Source organism: Anolis sagrei, chromosome 5, assembly GCF_037176765.1.
Source record: "Anolis sagrei isolate rAnoSag1 chromosome 5, rAnoSag1.mat, whole genome shotgun sequence".
Taxonomy (NCBI): domain Eukaryota; kingdom Metazoa; phylum Chordata; class Lepidosauria; order Squamata; family Dactyloidae; genus Anolis; species Anolis sagrei.
Window position 1 is genome coordinate 70,298,406 of NC_090025.1, and position 17,151 is coordinate 70,315,556.

General features: G+C 38.8%; 1 protein-coding gene across 5 annotated transcripts in view; it reads left to right on the forward strand.

Annotated features, from left to right (window-relative positions):
- The window catches only part of MTUS1 (microtubule associated scaffold protein 1), a 132,953-nt gene extending 116,043 nt beyond the window's left edge, over positions 1 to 16,910 (forward strand). For all 5 annotated transcript variants that reach the window (XM_060778570.2, XM_060778571.2, XM_060778572.2 and 2 more), the window contains 7 exons: positions 1,111 to 1,325; positions 2,184 to 2,289; positions 4,856 to 4,929; positions 5,535 to 5,630; positions 6,730 to 6,846; positions 12,508 to 12,605; positions 14,910 to 16,910. In XM_060778570.2, the coding sequence (XP_060634553.2) occupies positions 1,111 to 1,325; positions 2,184 to 2,289; positions 4,856 to 4,929; positions 5,535 to 5,630; positions 6,730 to 6,846; positions 12,508 to 12,605; positions 14,910 to 15,126 (923 nt within the window). In that variant the 3' untranslated portion in view covers positions 15,127 to 16,910. The remainder of the gene's footprint in view (positions 1 to 1,110; positions 1,326 to 2,183; positions 2,290 to 4,855; positions 4,930 to 5,534; positions 5,631 to 6,729; positions 6,847 to 12,507; positions 12,606 to 14,909) is intronic.
- Positions 16,911 to 17,151: the final 241 nt, after the last annotated feature.

Here is a 17,151-nt window from a genome sequence, read left to right on the forward strand (position 1 = left end):
AAGCGGTAGAAGCACAAAGCTATGGCAAGGAAGCACAAAGTGAAGATGCAAAAGCATCATTTTCTTCATACTGTATTCATTCCAACCTCTCCCCCCCCCCCTTGCTCTCTCTCCTTCTTCATGAAGCCAAACATACTAGAAATAAAAAAACCCACACAGAATCAACTAACCCAAAATTCCTCAAAGCAGACAAGAGCAAAGCAGACAGCAATCTCTCAAAGCAGACAATGGCACAAGACTGTACCCCTAATGCCCTAAAGCCCTATACTCTGGTGCTAGTGCTCCCTCTGGCTCTAGCACTTAACTCAAATGCTGGTTGTTTTGCCATTGCACTGCCCCATAATCTCAGATTCAATAAAACTGATTCTGGAAGGGCACATAATTTACTGAAGAGCATATGTAGACAAACAAACAGCATGATGAAAATAAGCTGTTACATGGCCCGAGGAACAAAACAGATCCTTTCTGCATCCCATATGTCTCATGGGGACAGAAAAAAATTCAGAGAAATGGTTGGAGCCATCATAGGCTATGCCTTCTAATCCCGACACAGCCAGGCAACCCAGAAGAATACCACTGACTATGATATCCAAAATATCTGTAAGGTCTTGGTTAATCCATAGGTTAAACTTTTAGTGCACTGGGTTGAAGTTCCAGGTTCATTTCCCAATAAAGGCTGTTTTGACTGCCTGCCAGCTGTTTTGTTTTTTAAGCCAGATTTTAGGGATTGAATCTGAATCCTCATGTCTTTTCATAGAATCATAGAATCAAAGAGTTGGAAGAGATCTCATGGGCCATCCAGTCCAACCCCCTGCCAAGAAGCAGGAATATTGCATTCAAATCACCATCTCAGATTTACCATCTCAGATGTTTGAAGCAACCCCCTTCTTTAAAATGTTCAACTTCCTAGTGGTTTTCACAAGGGATGACTTGTGAACAGAATGGAACTTCTCGTGTGCCATTCAGGTTGCTCTATTTTTTAAAATAATATTGAAAATACTTATGGTGCTTTCCAAATAGCATTGAAAATACCTATGGCGCTGCTTGTCCAACAGGAAGAAGTGTTAATTAAGTTCTTCATTTTAAAATAAAGTTATTTATCTCCTCCAGCAATCTCTTCTGCAGCCTGCGAGAAATTGGAGAAAGATCTAAATGATCAACATGCTTCTTATGAAGAATTTGTGCAGAAGCTGTACCAGAAACACCAAAGTGATTTATCTGAACTGGAGGAGAGGCTAAAACAGTTCTATACCGCAGAATGCGAAAAGTTACAGACTATATGTCTTGAAGAAGCTGAAAAATATAAAGCACAGCTCCAGGAACATGTAAGTGGGGCTGGAGTTTGACAGAGATTCTTCTGTGGGGGTTTTTGATCATAGTCTCATGCACTCCTCTCATTTGCTGTGGTTTAAATGTAAAGGGTGGCTTGCCCTTGTGTTTGAAGCATTTCACTTTAGAGAGTGCTACTTTAATTTGAACTTTTCAACTATAGGAAATGCTTGTCTGTACTTCAGTTTCTTTTAATGAATGTGTGATTCCATCATGCGTCTGACTTGACTTTTAATGAAATTGAGATCAAGCCTATCTCACAGAGGTCAAATCAATCTCATGTATTAGGATAATGAGCGGTTTTTAAATATTTCTATCCATGAAGATTCAGGTTGTTCAGATAGCTATTAGTTCTGGAGGCAGTGCGGATCAATCAGAATATCTTGAGTGAGATCCCTAACAAAGTATTGTATCTGAATGCCCAATGTATTTTGTGTGCTGAGATATGCTAGGGATTAGCACCATTGTGCAAATGAAATTTCTTAGCATCCTTTCTTCAAATATTCCTAAAGCTTATTTTGCTTGCACTTTAGTGGTTACCCCATGACTGGCAGGAAGATCCGAGGGAATGTAAACCATTTGATTCTGCTGTATATTTTTGAGCAAACTATTCCACTGGGAGCTGTATGCATCATGCTTACTTTGCACCAGTATCCACAGTGTGGAAACATTAACAGCAGACTTTCTGTGACACAGAACCACTGGAATTTTGTATTTAGGAACATTTTTACTTATCTTTTATTTAGAAATATATTTTTAAATAATATTTTTATGAAAAATGGAAAAGAAAACTTATTTCCCACTGTAAATTAAGAACTTCCGATCACATTTTGTCCAAATTTGTTCTTCATCAGGTTGACAAGTTGAATATTGCACATGAAAACTTCAAGCTAGAACGTGAAACTTGCCATGCAGAAAAAATAGAAGAACTGAAGAGGAACTATGAATCCTCATTTTCTGGTAAATTGTAGTTTGTTTGGTTTTCTTGTCCTACATGTGTTCATTTGTTTTTTAAAGTTCTTTTGCACTATTAAATACATCTAGCATTATTATCATCTTGAGAGTTTGATAAGATGATTGCTCAGTACATAATATTTTCATTCTCAAAATGAAATTATCATTACTACACATACAGTGATACTGGATGATAGGCAAGCAGATATGCATAATGCTATTTTAAACGTTTTATTATTTATTTTAGAAAGGGGCAGTTCTAGCAAGAAACTTACATGCACACACATCTGAGGTTTCAAAATCTATTCGGAGTGATTTGATTATCAAAAGAAGTATACATTTATTACACATGCATGTGTATATAGTAAATGTATAAATCTTAGAGAAACAAGTCAACAAGGTTGCCCCCAAATGAACCAATTTTAAATGCTCAAGTGAGCAAACAGGAGTTAGCCAATAAGTCTAACAGGTATGTCTGTTGGGTAAGCTGTTGGGTGAGGCCTCGCATTCCAGAGTTAAGACATTGGCCCAGAAAATATCTTTTGTCATGTAATTTTTCTGTGGCAAGAAGGTGCACTTCCAAAGCAAAGACTATGTGTGAGGGAGAGGCAATCCTGGATCCCAGATCATTTAGGCCTTTAAAAATGAACATCAGCATATTGACTTTGCCCCCAAAACAGATAAGCAATCAGCTCAAGTTCCTCTAAAATTGTGGTTTTATTATTCCAGACAGTTTGGAACATCTTTAACCTAACATTTTGTTTCCAGCATACCTTCATGGGGAGGCCCCACAGAAAGTATCTCACAATAATCCAAACACGAGGTTACCGAAACATGAGTAATTTTTGTGGATAAAACATAACTGGGTCCAGAAACTGCTCTAATTGGCACACCTCTCACAGATGAGTAAAGGGACTGTATCCCACCCAAACCCTGTGGTCAAGATGGATTAACAAGTATCCCCAGTCTCTGTATCTGCTCTTTGAAGGGAGTGCAGCTGCATTCAGAAGAGGCTGCCTTCCTCATTGCAGAGCATTGCCCCATCAGAGTCATATTGTCTTTTTAGTTCCCTTCCTATCCTTTGTGTTCCAAGCCCAGGTGTCGGAGGGTCCATTGCCTGCCTGCTTTCTCCCTTCTCCAGTTCAGAGAAGGCCTACCTCACAATGTCTCCATGGCAATGCTTGGGAAACAATGGGCAGACTGTCTTTGTAGCTCTCCCCCCCCCTCCTCTTATGCACTTTCTCTTTTTTCTTGTTTTCCTTCTTCCCTTTCTCTCCCTCATACAACTTCTATCTTCTTTTTCCCCTCTTCCTTCCTGTCCTTTTTCTTTCTTCACTCCCTTTCCTTTCCCTTCTCTACCCTTTTTTCTTTTCCATACCTCACAGCTTTCCCCTTTTCCTTTCCTTCCTCCTTTTGCTTTCTTCTCCCTCCCTTTCTTCCTTCTGTTTCCCTTACCTTGCTTTTCCCTTCTTTTTCTTTCCTTCACTCCTCATATACCTTTTCCCTTTCCCTCCCTTCTTCATTTCGGACCTTCCTTACTAACTCCACTCAATACACATTACCTAGCCACAACCAGTTTGCTTTGTTCTTTTTCTTTTCTGGGACTTCATCTCCCATACTTTCATCTTCATCTCCCATCATCTCCCTTCATCTCCCATCATTATCAAGAGAGGTCTACCCCTCTGTTTAAGGAGCTCCACTGGCTGCCATTTATTTTCCGAGCCCAATTCAAGGTGCAGGTGCTCACCTACAAAGCCCTGAACGGTTTGGGACCACCCTACCTGCGTGACCGTATCTCCATCTACGAACCCACACGCTCGCTCCGGTCATCTGGGGAGGTCCTGCTCGTGATCCCACCTACGTCGCAAGCGCGCTTGGTGGGGACACGGGACAGGGCTTTCTCTGTGGCGGCCCCCCGACTTTGGAATGCCCTTCCAAAAGAGCTTCGTCAGGCCCCTACTCTAACAGTTTTTAGAAGGAACCTAAAAACTTGGCTGTTCCGATGTGCCTTCGCAGATTAGGAATCCCCATCCCAAGTCCTAGAAGCACTTTAGCACAACCAATGTTGCTGCACACCGCACTTTTAATCCTACGTTCCTCCTGCCATCTCAGCACTTTTAACCCTGTACCCCATTGCGCCGGCCGAACCAGTTTTAATAGTGTCTTGATGTATTGATGTATTGTCATTGTGGTTATTTGTTTTGATTTGCTTTGTTTATTGTTGTGTTATGTTTTCTATTGTATTGTGTTTTGAGGCTTCGGCCCGTGTAAGCCGCATCGAGTCCTTCGGGAGATGCTAGCGGGGTACAAATAAAGTTAATAATAATAATAATAATAATAATAATAATAATAATACTTCCTAACAGCTGGTAAGATGGCTGGGGTTTCTGGGAGCTGAAGTTCAAAACACCTGGAGGAACACAGTTTGAGAAGCACTGCACTAGAGTGAACAAAGACATTTCAGACCTGAGTGAAAGGAGATTAAAAGGAGTCAAAAAGATGATACTTGCAACTGAATAGTTAACACAAAACCTCCAAAGGAGTAGATACTAAAACTGTAATTATTTTTTAGAACTCAAGAACACCCATGAGTCACAGCTGAAAAAGCTTGAAGAATCTTTCAGTGAGAAACAAGTGGAGCTAGAGGTATGACATTTCTTTTGCTAACTAGAGACAACTGTCAAACAACTTGTACAATCTATGCTGCTACAATTTTAGCATCTTTATTTTCCTTTTATATTTGTAACAGCTAGTCCGACCACACCATACTTTCAGAATTGTGTAAGAAACCATACAGCTTTCTAGTTGGTCTTTGACAGTCACAGATTAAGCAATATCATTGAAGTAAGGCTTTTGCTTGAATGACACTACTTTCAGCAATTGATTATGTAATGCAAGGGTGATGAACAAATATTTCTTTTCAGATATTTATATTTCATTGCTCCTAAAAAAAAAAATCAGTGGTGAGGGATGATTAGAGCTTCAGTCACAAGAGCATATGGAGAGCCACATGTTCTGCTGACCTAACTTTTGACAGAGTAACAAATTTCAAAATCCATATTATGGAAAAAAAATAATGTACAAAAGATATATCTGCTAACCTTTAAAGGGATTACTACAAAATGGGTTTAGGAATCTTGCTGTCCCATTTATAAGTAGATTTTCTTTCTTTTATCATTTTAATGTGATAACATTTCTTGACTTTACGTTAGAGAACTCTGTCTTATCTTTGGCTGTATTTTATCTTGCAGAAAAAAATTACTGACTTAAGGAGTGAAAATGATTCCTTGAATGAAAAGCTCAAATTGGAAGAGCAAAAACAAATAGCCAAAGAAAAAGCAAATATTGTACGTATGTATATATACGCCTTTAGATTTACACCTGAATAATTATAAGACTCTTTCGCTGCAATCATACGTCTTCTGAAAGAAACATCTATCTAGCATGAATATTTTATGTTGAAAATGTTTTCTGGGAGGCAAAGTTTCAAACCAGATGTTAAATAAGAGATGAGCATAGTATAGCTCTCATAGCTGTTTCTGAGGTCTCTAAGAGTCCACCTGCACCCCAAGTTTTGAAGAGATCTGTTCTTTTAAACAACAGTTGATTTCTGGTTTACTTTCTGGTTAGCGAAAGACCTTTTTGTGGCCCAGAAGAGGCCAACATGCTGAAATGTTTGTCTGCTTCTTGAGCCAAGAGAAGGAGGGGCTGCTTCCTCCCTTCTCCCCACCAATGAAATAGTTCAGCTGCTTCTTCCAATGGGAGAAGGAGCCGAGGCTCTGTCCTCCTTTTCTTAGCTGAGGAAGGAATTTATCTTATTCAATTGAGTGAAGAAACAGAGGATTCTTCTCTGCTGAGGATCTTCCCTGTGAGAAGGGGAAACTGAGCTTCACATCAAATATGGCACTTGGAGCTTTCAGGAGCTCAGTGCAGGCAGCCTGTACAAAATTTCACTCTTCCCGTCAGCTACTCTTCTTTTCACAACTTCCTCTATTTTCTGAGTCCAAAAATACAGCACTCAGTATTATCCGTGGTTTCACATACCCATTTGCAACTCTAATACTGGAATCATATTGTTTTTCTCTTAAAACATATCTCAGTTTTTGATTTCAGAGCCTGAACCAGCTGAGAATATATAGATTTTAGTTTGTGACTGTTGTTTCACTCCTTCATTTTAAGGTTTTGTCATAAGGAAAACCCTGACATGGTGGTTGCACTGGTGCTATAATATGCATACATATCAGTCCTGTTGTAGATTTATTGCTGTAACTATAATGGCTATCCCATTAAAGACATGTTATGTTTATTTGGCCATACAAATCTTTTGAATGTGAACTTCTAAATGGATTGTGTAGCCAGTGAGTATTTTATAGACCTAAATCAAAACGTTTACAATAGTTGACAGGTTGAAAACCCTCCCTAAAGTTCTCTGTTCATAATTTTCAGAAAAACCCTCAGATCATGTATCTGGAACAAGAACTGGAAAGTCTGAAGGCAGTGTTGGAAATCAAAAATGAAAAACTGCATCAGCAAGATATCAAACTATTGAAAATGGAAAAACTGGTGAGGTTTCTACTGGAGCAATCATTTTCCAAAATGTTGATTTGTGCTGATAATACAAAAATAGGTTCAGTGGTTGTAACTTAAGTTACTAAGAAGTAAGCTTGGAACAGAGCACTAAAATTTCCCTTAGTAAACTTTAACAAATTCAAAGAGCAAAGATAGCCTTAAAGGATATTAGGTTTTTCAGCATAAAGTTGAATAGAGCTCTTACAACACAGCAGCTAAACAGAGTCTGAATTACTTTTGAATGTTACCTTCCCTTGATTTATTAATCAGTGTTAATCAGCTGAGCTCTGATAAGAATTATATTAATTTTCATCAAGAAGCAAAAATGTTGTCAGCATTTCTCAGGGTTTTTTTAATTTTATTTTTATAGAAATTACATTTCTGTTCTCACCTCCACCCTATTTCCAAAAGAGAATATAAAATCCTTCTAGTAGTATACTTTTTGCCTACTCAGTTGGTCAGGATACTTAATTCTCTTAGTCAAGTCTGTGTTTAAAATGAGTGAGTATGCAGTGATCTGGAGAACTACATATATTGTTTAAAAGCTGCATTTTGCTGTTTTGTCAAGTTAGCACAAATCATATCAATCTGTCTCTTCACTCCTATATTAAATGGTTGATCATTCACCCAGTCAGCTCAGATTGTGTCCTTTGAAGGAAAGACAGGTCTTAAATCCAAGTGAGAAAAAAAACTGTACTAAGATATTTAACTAAATGCTGATAGGTTATAAGAGTGAGGAATGTGCTTTGAATAATTTCAGCGATTGAATTATGTGTGCTGCAGGAATGGGTGAAAGTATCTCGGTTTAACACACACACACCTTAACTAAGAAGAGAACAAAAAGTACTACTAGTTATCCCAATAGCAAAAAATGAGGAAATATTACATAGCACAAAAGGAAAGAGGAGGAGCTGCTGCCCTCCCATTTCCTCAATCTTATATGTCGCTCCTCCACTTTATTAGAGCAGGGGGCAGCAAGAAGAAGCCAAATTTAGCAGGATGGCTTTTTTCTCCTTTGGCCTTTTTATATGCCATCTTTTCCATGCCAAAGATTTGGGGGGGGGGGGGGGGGCTGCCGGTGGTTCTCCCTGAACACCAGACCCCTATTTCCTCTGTGGAAAATGGAAGATTGTAACATTTTAAGCTGTTTTATATGGTCTCACCTTTCTAGGTGTGGCAGCCAGACTTTCCCTCTCTCTCACATGCACTTGTGTTACTGAGAGACAAACATAAGAAGCAGAATGTAAATACTGGAGTCTAGGCTCAGGTTGCAACCATATTAACATAAGGAATGTTTGGAATCTATGTTTGACAAAGGTTATGCAAAATTATTTACTCTGTACAAGTTGTCTCCCTTGCAAGAAATGCTTAGAACAAAAAGTTTTTTGGATTGTGGATTATTTGGGGGGGGGGGGGGTCCTGTATTTGCATATACATAGTGAATGAGGGAAAGGGTCCAATTATAAGTCCAACACTTGCTGAGCTTTTCCTCAAGGAGCTCTAACTACCACTTTAAGAAATTTAACAAGTGAAGAAAGGAGGGGAAGTGTGGAAGGACTCTGCTTTTAAAAAGACATGCCAGGCGTTTCCCCAGCTGCCAACACACTTTCTGACCTTTTACTAAAGTAGCTAGGAAACAAGGGGAATACATGCACACCCCATGGATGTTCCTTGTTCTCTGGGCTGGATACATGTAGCAGACAAAAGGATGGTTCCCGTGGCCTGTTTCCTAGGCACCTGGCCCACCATGTACTGCCATTGGCCAACAGGGAGGTGGGCTCAGAAGCATGTGGAAGTTGCTTAGGACCTTTTGCTATGCCCAAAGCAGGAGCTGCAGGAGGGGGGAGCATGTAATTAGTAAGTGAAATACTAGTTTTTCCCACGTGGTCAGCCTGGGAATCACACAGTTGGTATAATCCTGCGCTCGCGCAGGCAGCTACGAACACTCACGAGCTCACTTTAACTGACCGTTAGAGTAGCCCTGCCCCTTTCTCCCCACTCATATAAAGAGCCCTGCCACGGGGCTACCGGCCAGTTCTTATAATCCGCCGCGAAAAGTAGCAACGGAAACACAAACGCCACAATATAATAACATAAAGAAATGACTACTTCTTTTAAAAAGTGTGTATCATGCCCTAACAAAATACCAGATAATGATACACACCTGAAATGCGTATCATGCCTGGGAGAAGCTCACCTCTCCCAGGCATGCAACATATGCAGGGCTTTCACGCCTCAAACTAAAAAGAATAGAGAGTTAAGATTAAAAGCAGCTCTATATGAGCAAACTCTCCTCCCAACTACTCAAAAAGAAATCATGGGAGCACCTAACGCGAAAGCAAATAAAAGAATTCAAACAGCGACGCGCCCAAAAGACTCGCAGACTGCGGGCAATACAATGAAGAAGAAGAAAAAAACCAAACCGCTTCTTCCCTCACGAGAGGGAATAATGGCGCCACAGCAAACAAACGAAAAAGAACAAGCAGCAAAAGAAGCACAAACAGTGGTCGAGGGGGTGACCCCGAAACTATCCACTGAACAAAATAGAAAAGATCAAACAATAGAAATGGAGATATCGGAGGCATCGATAACACCACCTACGTTATCAAGAGCTATGAACATGAGCCAAGACCTAATGGAGGCTCCGATACCGATACCGCCTCCTTCAGCAAAACTGTTGGGAGAACCTTCCCCGAGACGCGCAAGAGCCCGTCCTCCGTCTCGAAGCCCAAACAGAATGGAGAGACGTCGACTCGAAGGCAGTCCCTGTTGAGAAGCACTTTGAGCTCCTCCTCTGACTCCTCAAGCTCCTCCCCTTCTCCCAAAAGGGGAAAAAGATACAAGAGGGGGAGGAGCCGGAGAAATATTTCTCATGCTTCCTCGGTATGGATGGGCAGGCAAGATTGGCAGCCAATGCCCATCCCCTCCCAGGGAGGTTTTTGGCAGATAACTCAAGGGCAAATTGTCTTTTGCGGAGGCCCAGCTCCATATCCATGGCAACCAAACAACTTACAAAGACATGGTAAGATAGAGAAGCATGCAATCAGACAACACCACTAAGCAATAAATCAAAACGAAAACCCTTTAGAGGGACCCTCCACTCAAACGACAGGAATATGTATGAATGATCCACAAGAAACACTTATAGAACTGTCTGAATCATCAGATGAAAATCCACTCATGCTAGAGGAAACAAAGGACATGGAACAAGACAAAACCAATATAGAGGAATATAGAAAATTCAATGCCATATTATCTAGAATGGTTAGAGCTCTAGACTTACCAGCTCCAAAACCACAGGAAACAGTAGAAGACCCAATGTTTCCAGCAGATCAACAAGATGCTCCTAATAACACTGCATTACCAACTTTACCTTACTTATTAAAGTTGACAAAACTCCCAGAAGGATCACCAGCTTCAGCACCAGCCATGCCTAGGAAAGTTGACAGTCTATATAGAGTTGACCTTACAAATGCTGATTGGTTAGTCCGCCCATTTAAACCCAACACAGTAATTGCAGAAGTAGGTCAAGGAAAGAAGTAAAAAAAATCAGCATCAACACCTGCTGACAAGGAAGGCAAGAAATTAGACACAATGGGGAAGAAAATCCATATGGCAGCAGGCCTCATCACAAGAATGGCTCATTATGCGACATATATGAGCGCATACCAAACCTTTCTATGGAATAAAATGACACCTTATATTAACCTCTTGCCAGAAGAAGAACAACGCCTACCAAGAGCGTTTAATTCAGAAGCCCTCCTTTTGTCAAAATATCAAAAAGACTTCGCAAAACATCTAGCAGAGTCAGCAGGCAAGATGTTCACAATTACCACATCAACAAGATAACATGCTTGGTTAAGGGCCTCTGACCTTTCAGAAGAAGGAAGATCTTTGGCAGAAGAACTTCCGATGCATTATTTAACCCAATAACTGACGAGAAACTAAAACACAATCAGGAAATGAAGAAAACCATCCAGATATATGGGTTTCCAAAATTGTTGTTTTCTTTATTTAAAAGACTTACTGTTTTTCATTGTTGGTTCTACAGTACCATTGTTGGTTCTACAGTTAACTTTTATGTCTTACTGGTATGGCTAAATATACCAATCTGGCAACCAAAAGCAAGAGGAGCCTTTAAAAAAAGATAACTGACCACTGTCTAATTCAGCTATACCTTGAGTTTAGCTCGTTTGAGACTGTGCTCTTAACTCAAAACACTCTTATCACAAAGTGAATTTCCCAACGGAAATGCATTAAAATGCTATTAATCCATTTTGCGCCCCTCCCCCATTTTTATTACGTGTTTTAAATAAGAAAATGTAAAAATGCCAATTCATATGGAACAATAAAAAAGAAAGATCAACTTTAAAATGGTAGAAGCACAAAGTTAAGAGGCAGAAACATGATTTTCTTCATATTTATTCCAACTTCTTCCCTCCCTCCCCTTTGCGCTCTCTCCCCCTCTATCTTCATGAAGCCAAACAGGAATAAAAACCACATAAAATCAACTAACCCAAAATTCCTCAAAGCGGACAAGAGCAAAAGCAGACAGTAATCTCCCAAAGTGGACAAAAGCACGGGACAAGGAGGCTGCTCTCTTGAAGCCTTAAAGCCCTGTACTCTTACACTAGCACTCTCTCTGTTGCTAGCTCTTGTCTCAAAACGCTGTTCTTACATCAAAACAAAACCCAGGCCAAGCGATAGCTCTTAACTCAAAGACAATCTTAAGTTGGGATACTGTTAAGTAAAGGTTCCACTGTAATTCAAAATTTCTATCCGCTTTAGCAAAATAAGCTTGAACCATGGTACCATTATACTGGATGTGTGGCAAAGTAGTTGCATGGTGACTGCCCTAGGCTCCTAAGTCTTAGGTACAGATGTGTGTATGTTAGCTCTACTGCTGATCTCAATCTTTTTGCTATACTGACAAACTCTGTGTGGGATTTCAATATTTTGTGACTTTTGATTGGCTTTTCTTAGGTGCACCCCCTCCCCCATTTCCCCAAATTGCTGTGTGGGGCTTTCTTTCCGCTTCATGTTGACAGCAATCCTATTTAAGACATTTAATAGCCTAAGGTTACCCTGTGAACCTAGTAGCTGAATGAAAATGTTAAACTTTGACTACCTCAATCTAGGCTTGACATTATTCGGTACACTCCAATGGGTTTCACTTAAATACCTTGCAAGATGGTGGTTCTTCATTATGAACGGTTTACTTTTCCAGTTGAGAGGGAATCAGAGTTTGCCCAATGTTGTTCAAAATTGACCTGCATGAGACTTCATCAAAAAACATTAATATAGCACCTCTTTAAGGCTTAACAATTATGGTATATAATAACTTGTATTTCACTAAGTTATTTGGGGAGCTTTAACTTGGCTTTTCAATTTTTTCTAAGGTTATCTGGAAAATAGATATGTCACTGGAGCAGAAATACAATCCAATATTTTTTCTTAGTGAGCTAATGGCAAAAGACTGCTTGTTGAATAACAAACTAATTTTAAAAGCTTATGTTAGATTTGGGTGTCATTCAAGCATTTATCAGAATTGACATGCTACAGTCAGCTTGACTTGAACATGTGTAGTTAGTTAGTTAGCCATCCTTACCTCTATCTCCAATAAAAAACATATCCAATTTGTGCATTTTATTCAAGGTGGAGTCCAACAATGCCTTGGTGGAAAAAACAAGAAAACTCCAGCAGGAGAATGAAGAACTGAAAGCTCGTATGGACAAGCACGTGGAGCTGTCCAGGTACTCTAGAAGATTTGTTTTAGTTGAGCTGTCTCTTAACAGCTGCAGTATATCTTATGCAGGGGAGGATGTAGAAGGTGAAGGACTAAGTTGAGTGAAAAGTTATGTTACATGCTTTGCTCAGCTTAATATAACAGGGTGAAGCTTAAGATAAACATGAAATGCCACACTGTATATTGCATACATGGAGTCCCTCTGTGAGCACTACTCATCTTTATTTCAGTGAGACTTTCACATAAATCTTTTGAAATGACAGCATAAACAACCAGCTGTAGCTTATAAATGGTTGCAGATTTTGTCCCAGCAGAAAAGAGAGCATGTGTTTAAACTATATTACATTTGTGAAAGTACTTGCTCTAAAAACAGTAAAGTCTGTATAGTAACATTTTCTAAATCACAAGATTTCACTTATAGTTGTTACCTCTTCCCTAAAAACAAAAATGTGGTGTTGGAAAAAAGTTATTTTTGCATGGCCATCCCATCCTGTCAGGAGGCACAGAGTCCCGCTGCTTCAGCACTCGAGATTTGAGAGATGGCAGTTTGGCATTGCCTTCCTCTTTTGTTATCTTTAAGGAAAGATATCCATTATACCTCTGATTAATAGTTGCCATCCGTATCCATGCTCTGCTCACCCCACCAACTCAATAGATATCTTGAGCAATGATTAATCGATTTGCCCCAAATGGGAAAATAACTGTTTCCATTTGATGTTTGATGTTTTATCTTATGTGTGTTATAACAGGCTGTGCTTTGTATTTAATTTTAGTTTGTTAAGTTATAATTTGTATTTATATGTTGGGTTGTATAAATTTTGTTAGTATGGGTGTATTGTTGTTGTATTCAGGCATTGAATCTTTGCCTTTTATGTTTGGAATCTTCCCCGAGTCCCTTTGGGGAGATAGAGCAGAATATAAATAAATTATTATTATTATTATTATTATTATTATTATTATTATTATATTATTATTATTATTATTATTATTATTATTATTATTATATCATGTCAGGGATAAGCAACTGTTGGAAGTTAGGGGGCTACATTACCCCCTTCCTAGAACTTTGCAAGGTCGCATCCCATCACATTAAAAAGAAGAAGCCAAACAGCTTGACTGGCAGATATCTGAGAGTCACTGCCTATATGAAGTAAATCACAGTTTGATTGTATGATCATTTTGCCCTCGTACTGTTAGGAATGCCAGCAGGAAACTGGGCTAGTGAGAAATAATCCAAAAGTATCTGCATGCTTTGGGGAATCCCAAGTTACGCAGAAATATAAAGTATTGGGGGGATCCCGAATGTGGAACCCCAAAACAACCTAGTGAAGGCTTGTCAAAAGCATAGAGTGCTGAGAAAAGAAAAATAAAATGAAACATTCTTGGGCTACTTACAGCTTATTGTAAACTAAACAAAGATCTGAGCGGTTATTGAACAGGAATATTTCTGTTAGACTAAAAACACATAGGTCAACATTCCTTTCCTGGCATAAGCTGGCATAACATTTTGTTTTTCTGGGTAAATATCTTTTGTCATTGTGGAAGAAGATATTGAATACTTCCTTGTACATTTTCTTGGTGAACTGCAGCTTGATGGCATCAGGCTGCACCTCCACAGTCAGTCGGCTGGGATGAATAGCGTGCTTCCAAGCACCACCTTGCCGTATAACTCCATCTGTTCAGTTGATTGGTATTTGAGGTTTGTCCCAGTATAGTTAAGATACTGTTCCAGAGGTGCAGCAGAAGTCTAAAAGGTTTGACCTTTAAACCCTACATGATTTGGGCCCAGGTTACATGTAGAATCGCCATCTCCCATACAATCCACCCCTTAGACATGGAGAGCAGTTATTCCAACCACACAGAGCCCGACTGGCAACCATCACACAGAGGATGGTTTCATCACATGCCTCAAGACTGTGGAATGACCTGTCAGAAGATCTCCGATAGCTAAATGAGCTGTTGGAATTCAGGACACAACTGAAGACCCTTCCCTTCCAGCAGGCCTACCCAGTCAGTGAAATTTAATCTGCATTTCATTCAAGGATTTTAACTTGTATTTTAATTTTGTGTATCATGTTATATATGTTTTAATAGTGTTTTATCTCTTACTTTAATGATGTATTCCTCCTCAAGCCAAAGAGAGAGGCAGTTGTTGTTGTTATTATTATTATTATTATTATTATTATTATTATTAAACAACTCTATCAGAGATATATGCTCCCCCACTAGTCCCTAAACAACATCTTCGCTATTGTAATATTTTGTGTAGATTCAACTTAGAACATACTAAATCCATAATGTCTCTTAATAGGCAACTGTCTACTGAACAAGCAGTTTTACAAGAGTCGCTTGAAAAGGAGTCTAAGGTGAATAAGCGACTTTCAATGGAGAATGAAGAACTTTTGTGGAAGCTACACAATGGAGACCTGTGCAGTCCAAAAAAGCTGTCCCCTAGCACTCCACCGACACCTTTCCAGTCACCAAGGAATTCCAGCTCTTTCTCCAGCCCACCCATTTCACCAAGATGAAACCACTCGGAAGATGGACTGTCCACAAAGGCATTTCATTAATGATTTGCAGAAACTAAATTCATGGATTGAGGGAGCAAAGATTTATACTAGTTAAATGTGACTGAATTATAACTGGAATCTACTGTTGTGAGACATTACTGTAAATACTATAAATAAATACTATAAATAAAGTTCAGGAGCAGGATTCAAAACAGTGCTTCTGCGTGTTTTTAAAAAAACAGACTGAAGTAATATGTTGTTGCACAAAGCACTTAAAAGAGCAAGACTCTTCTTGTTCATTTTTGCCTTTTTCACCTAACTCTAGGGAGAGAAAAAATACTCAGGGGCTTATAAATAAAAGATCACAACCTTTAATACGTTCCTTCTTATAGAAACGTTCTTGAGACTCTGGGTCTGGCGTGAATGAATTGGATGTATCACACAAGAGCGTATGTCTGTTGCCGCTGCCTTCAGTATGTATATTGTAAAGGACAAAAGCTGAAGAATACAGCGACATGTACTTCATGAATAAAATACTGTCATAATGCATGTTCTATCAGTGGTTTCCCTTTACTGGGACTAAGGAACAACTGCCTCTTGTGCTATAAGTTCTTCCTTATCTATTTCCGTTAGTAAAAAGATGTTATTTGTGTTTGATTTTGTCACTGTTTGCCTATTTCATAGAAGAATTTTTAATAAGAGATAATCTCTTTAAACCGTAATATATTGCTAAAAATGTTTAGGCTACCCATTTAAATGGTAAGTTTATCCAAATTAGATGCCCCTCCCACATAAAATTCTTCCTTACCACCTATAAAATGAAACAATATAGTTGTAAAAAATTCAGACATGCACCCAATTTCAATGTCAGAACTGCAGAAAAGAGGTACTGCAGGTACTGCAGACATACAGATACTATTACTGTATAAAGAACTACAGCATGTGGAAATTGCCAATATTTTTTTCTCTCTTGCGTTTTGCAGAATAAACATCTTGAACTGATAGCTTACCAATATGCACTTTAATCTGTAAATGCTATGAGAGAGCCATAAGCAGTTCATATGTAGTGGATTTACCCACTCTTTCCAATTGGATGCAGGTTTCTGTATCCTCAATTTCATTTGTCAGGAGGCTTTCTTTCTGCCTTGAGTCATCAAAATTAAATTGGAGTATTTAGCTGAAGTGAAATGTTGATGATGGTCATGCCGTATGCATTACAAATTTAAAGACTACAGGGTGCATGTCTGCTTGTCCATACCCTGTTCATTTTGTTAAGATTTAGATTTAATTCCTTTGCTGTTGAGAAATCACCTTGTTAGTTAAAGGCAGCTGAGATATTGAGAAATATTAGCAGTGTCCTTTGCGCCTTCCATAAAACTGAAGGTTTTCTTTGCAAAATCTTCCTTAAGTTGGAAAACAAAATGTCAAACCATGTGTGTCTAGGATGCAAAAAATGTTAGCTGTAAAGGATTTTTAAAAAAACTATTCTGTTGTTAGGGAAGCAATACAGTAATACAAAAATTCAAAGATAAAATATTTTAATTTTCTATTGTATAAAGTGTGCCTCCCCTGTGGAATATTTTATTTGCCTGTACCTATTTATGGCAGTGTACATGCCACTGTAGCTAGAGATCTCAGCACTTCTGATTCAACTGTTGTCCGGAGATTGATTGATATAACATCTGCTGTAGGTTGAAACCTGGCTTAAAAGTATGTCTTGGAGCAAATTATTTCTTTTACAAGTTCATATTTGTTCACATGTATTTGAGTGTTGAAAAATAAAATACTTTTTTACTGATTAAGACTCTTGTCTGAGAATAAAAATAAAATACTAATGGTCTAGTCCTTTTAAATCCTAAAAGGCTGTGCTTTTGCCTATGTCATAGATTGTATGCAAAACATTACTTCCAGCTTGAGTGATTTCTTAAAACAGATAAGGCTTCTGTTCAGATTGAACTTTTAATTGGAATTGACATTAGAATAGCAATTCCTAAACATGGTATTTGTCGATACTTGGCTTTTATTATTTGGAAAGACACAAAG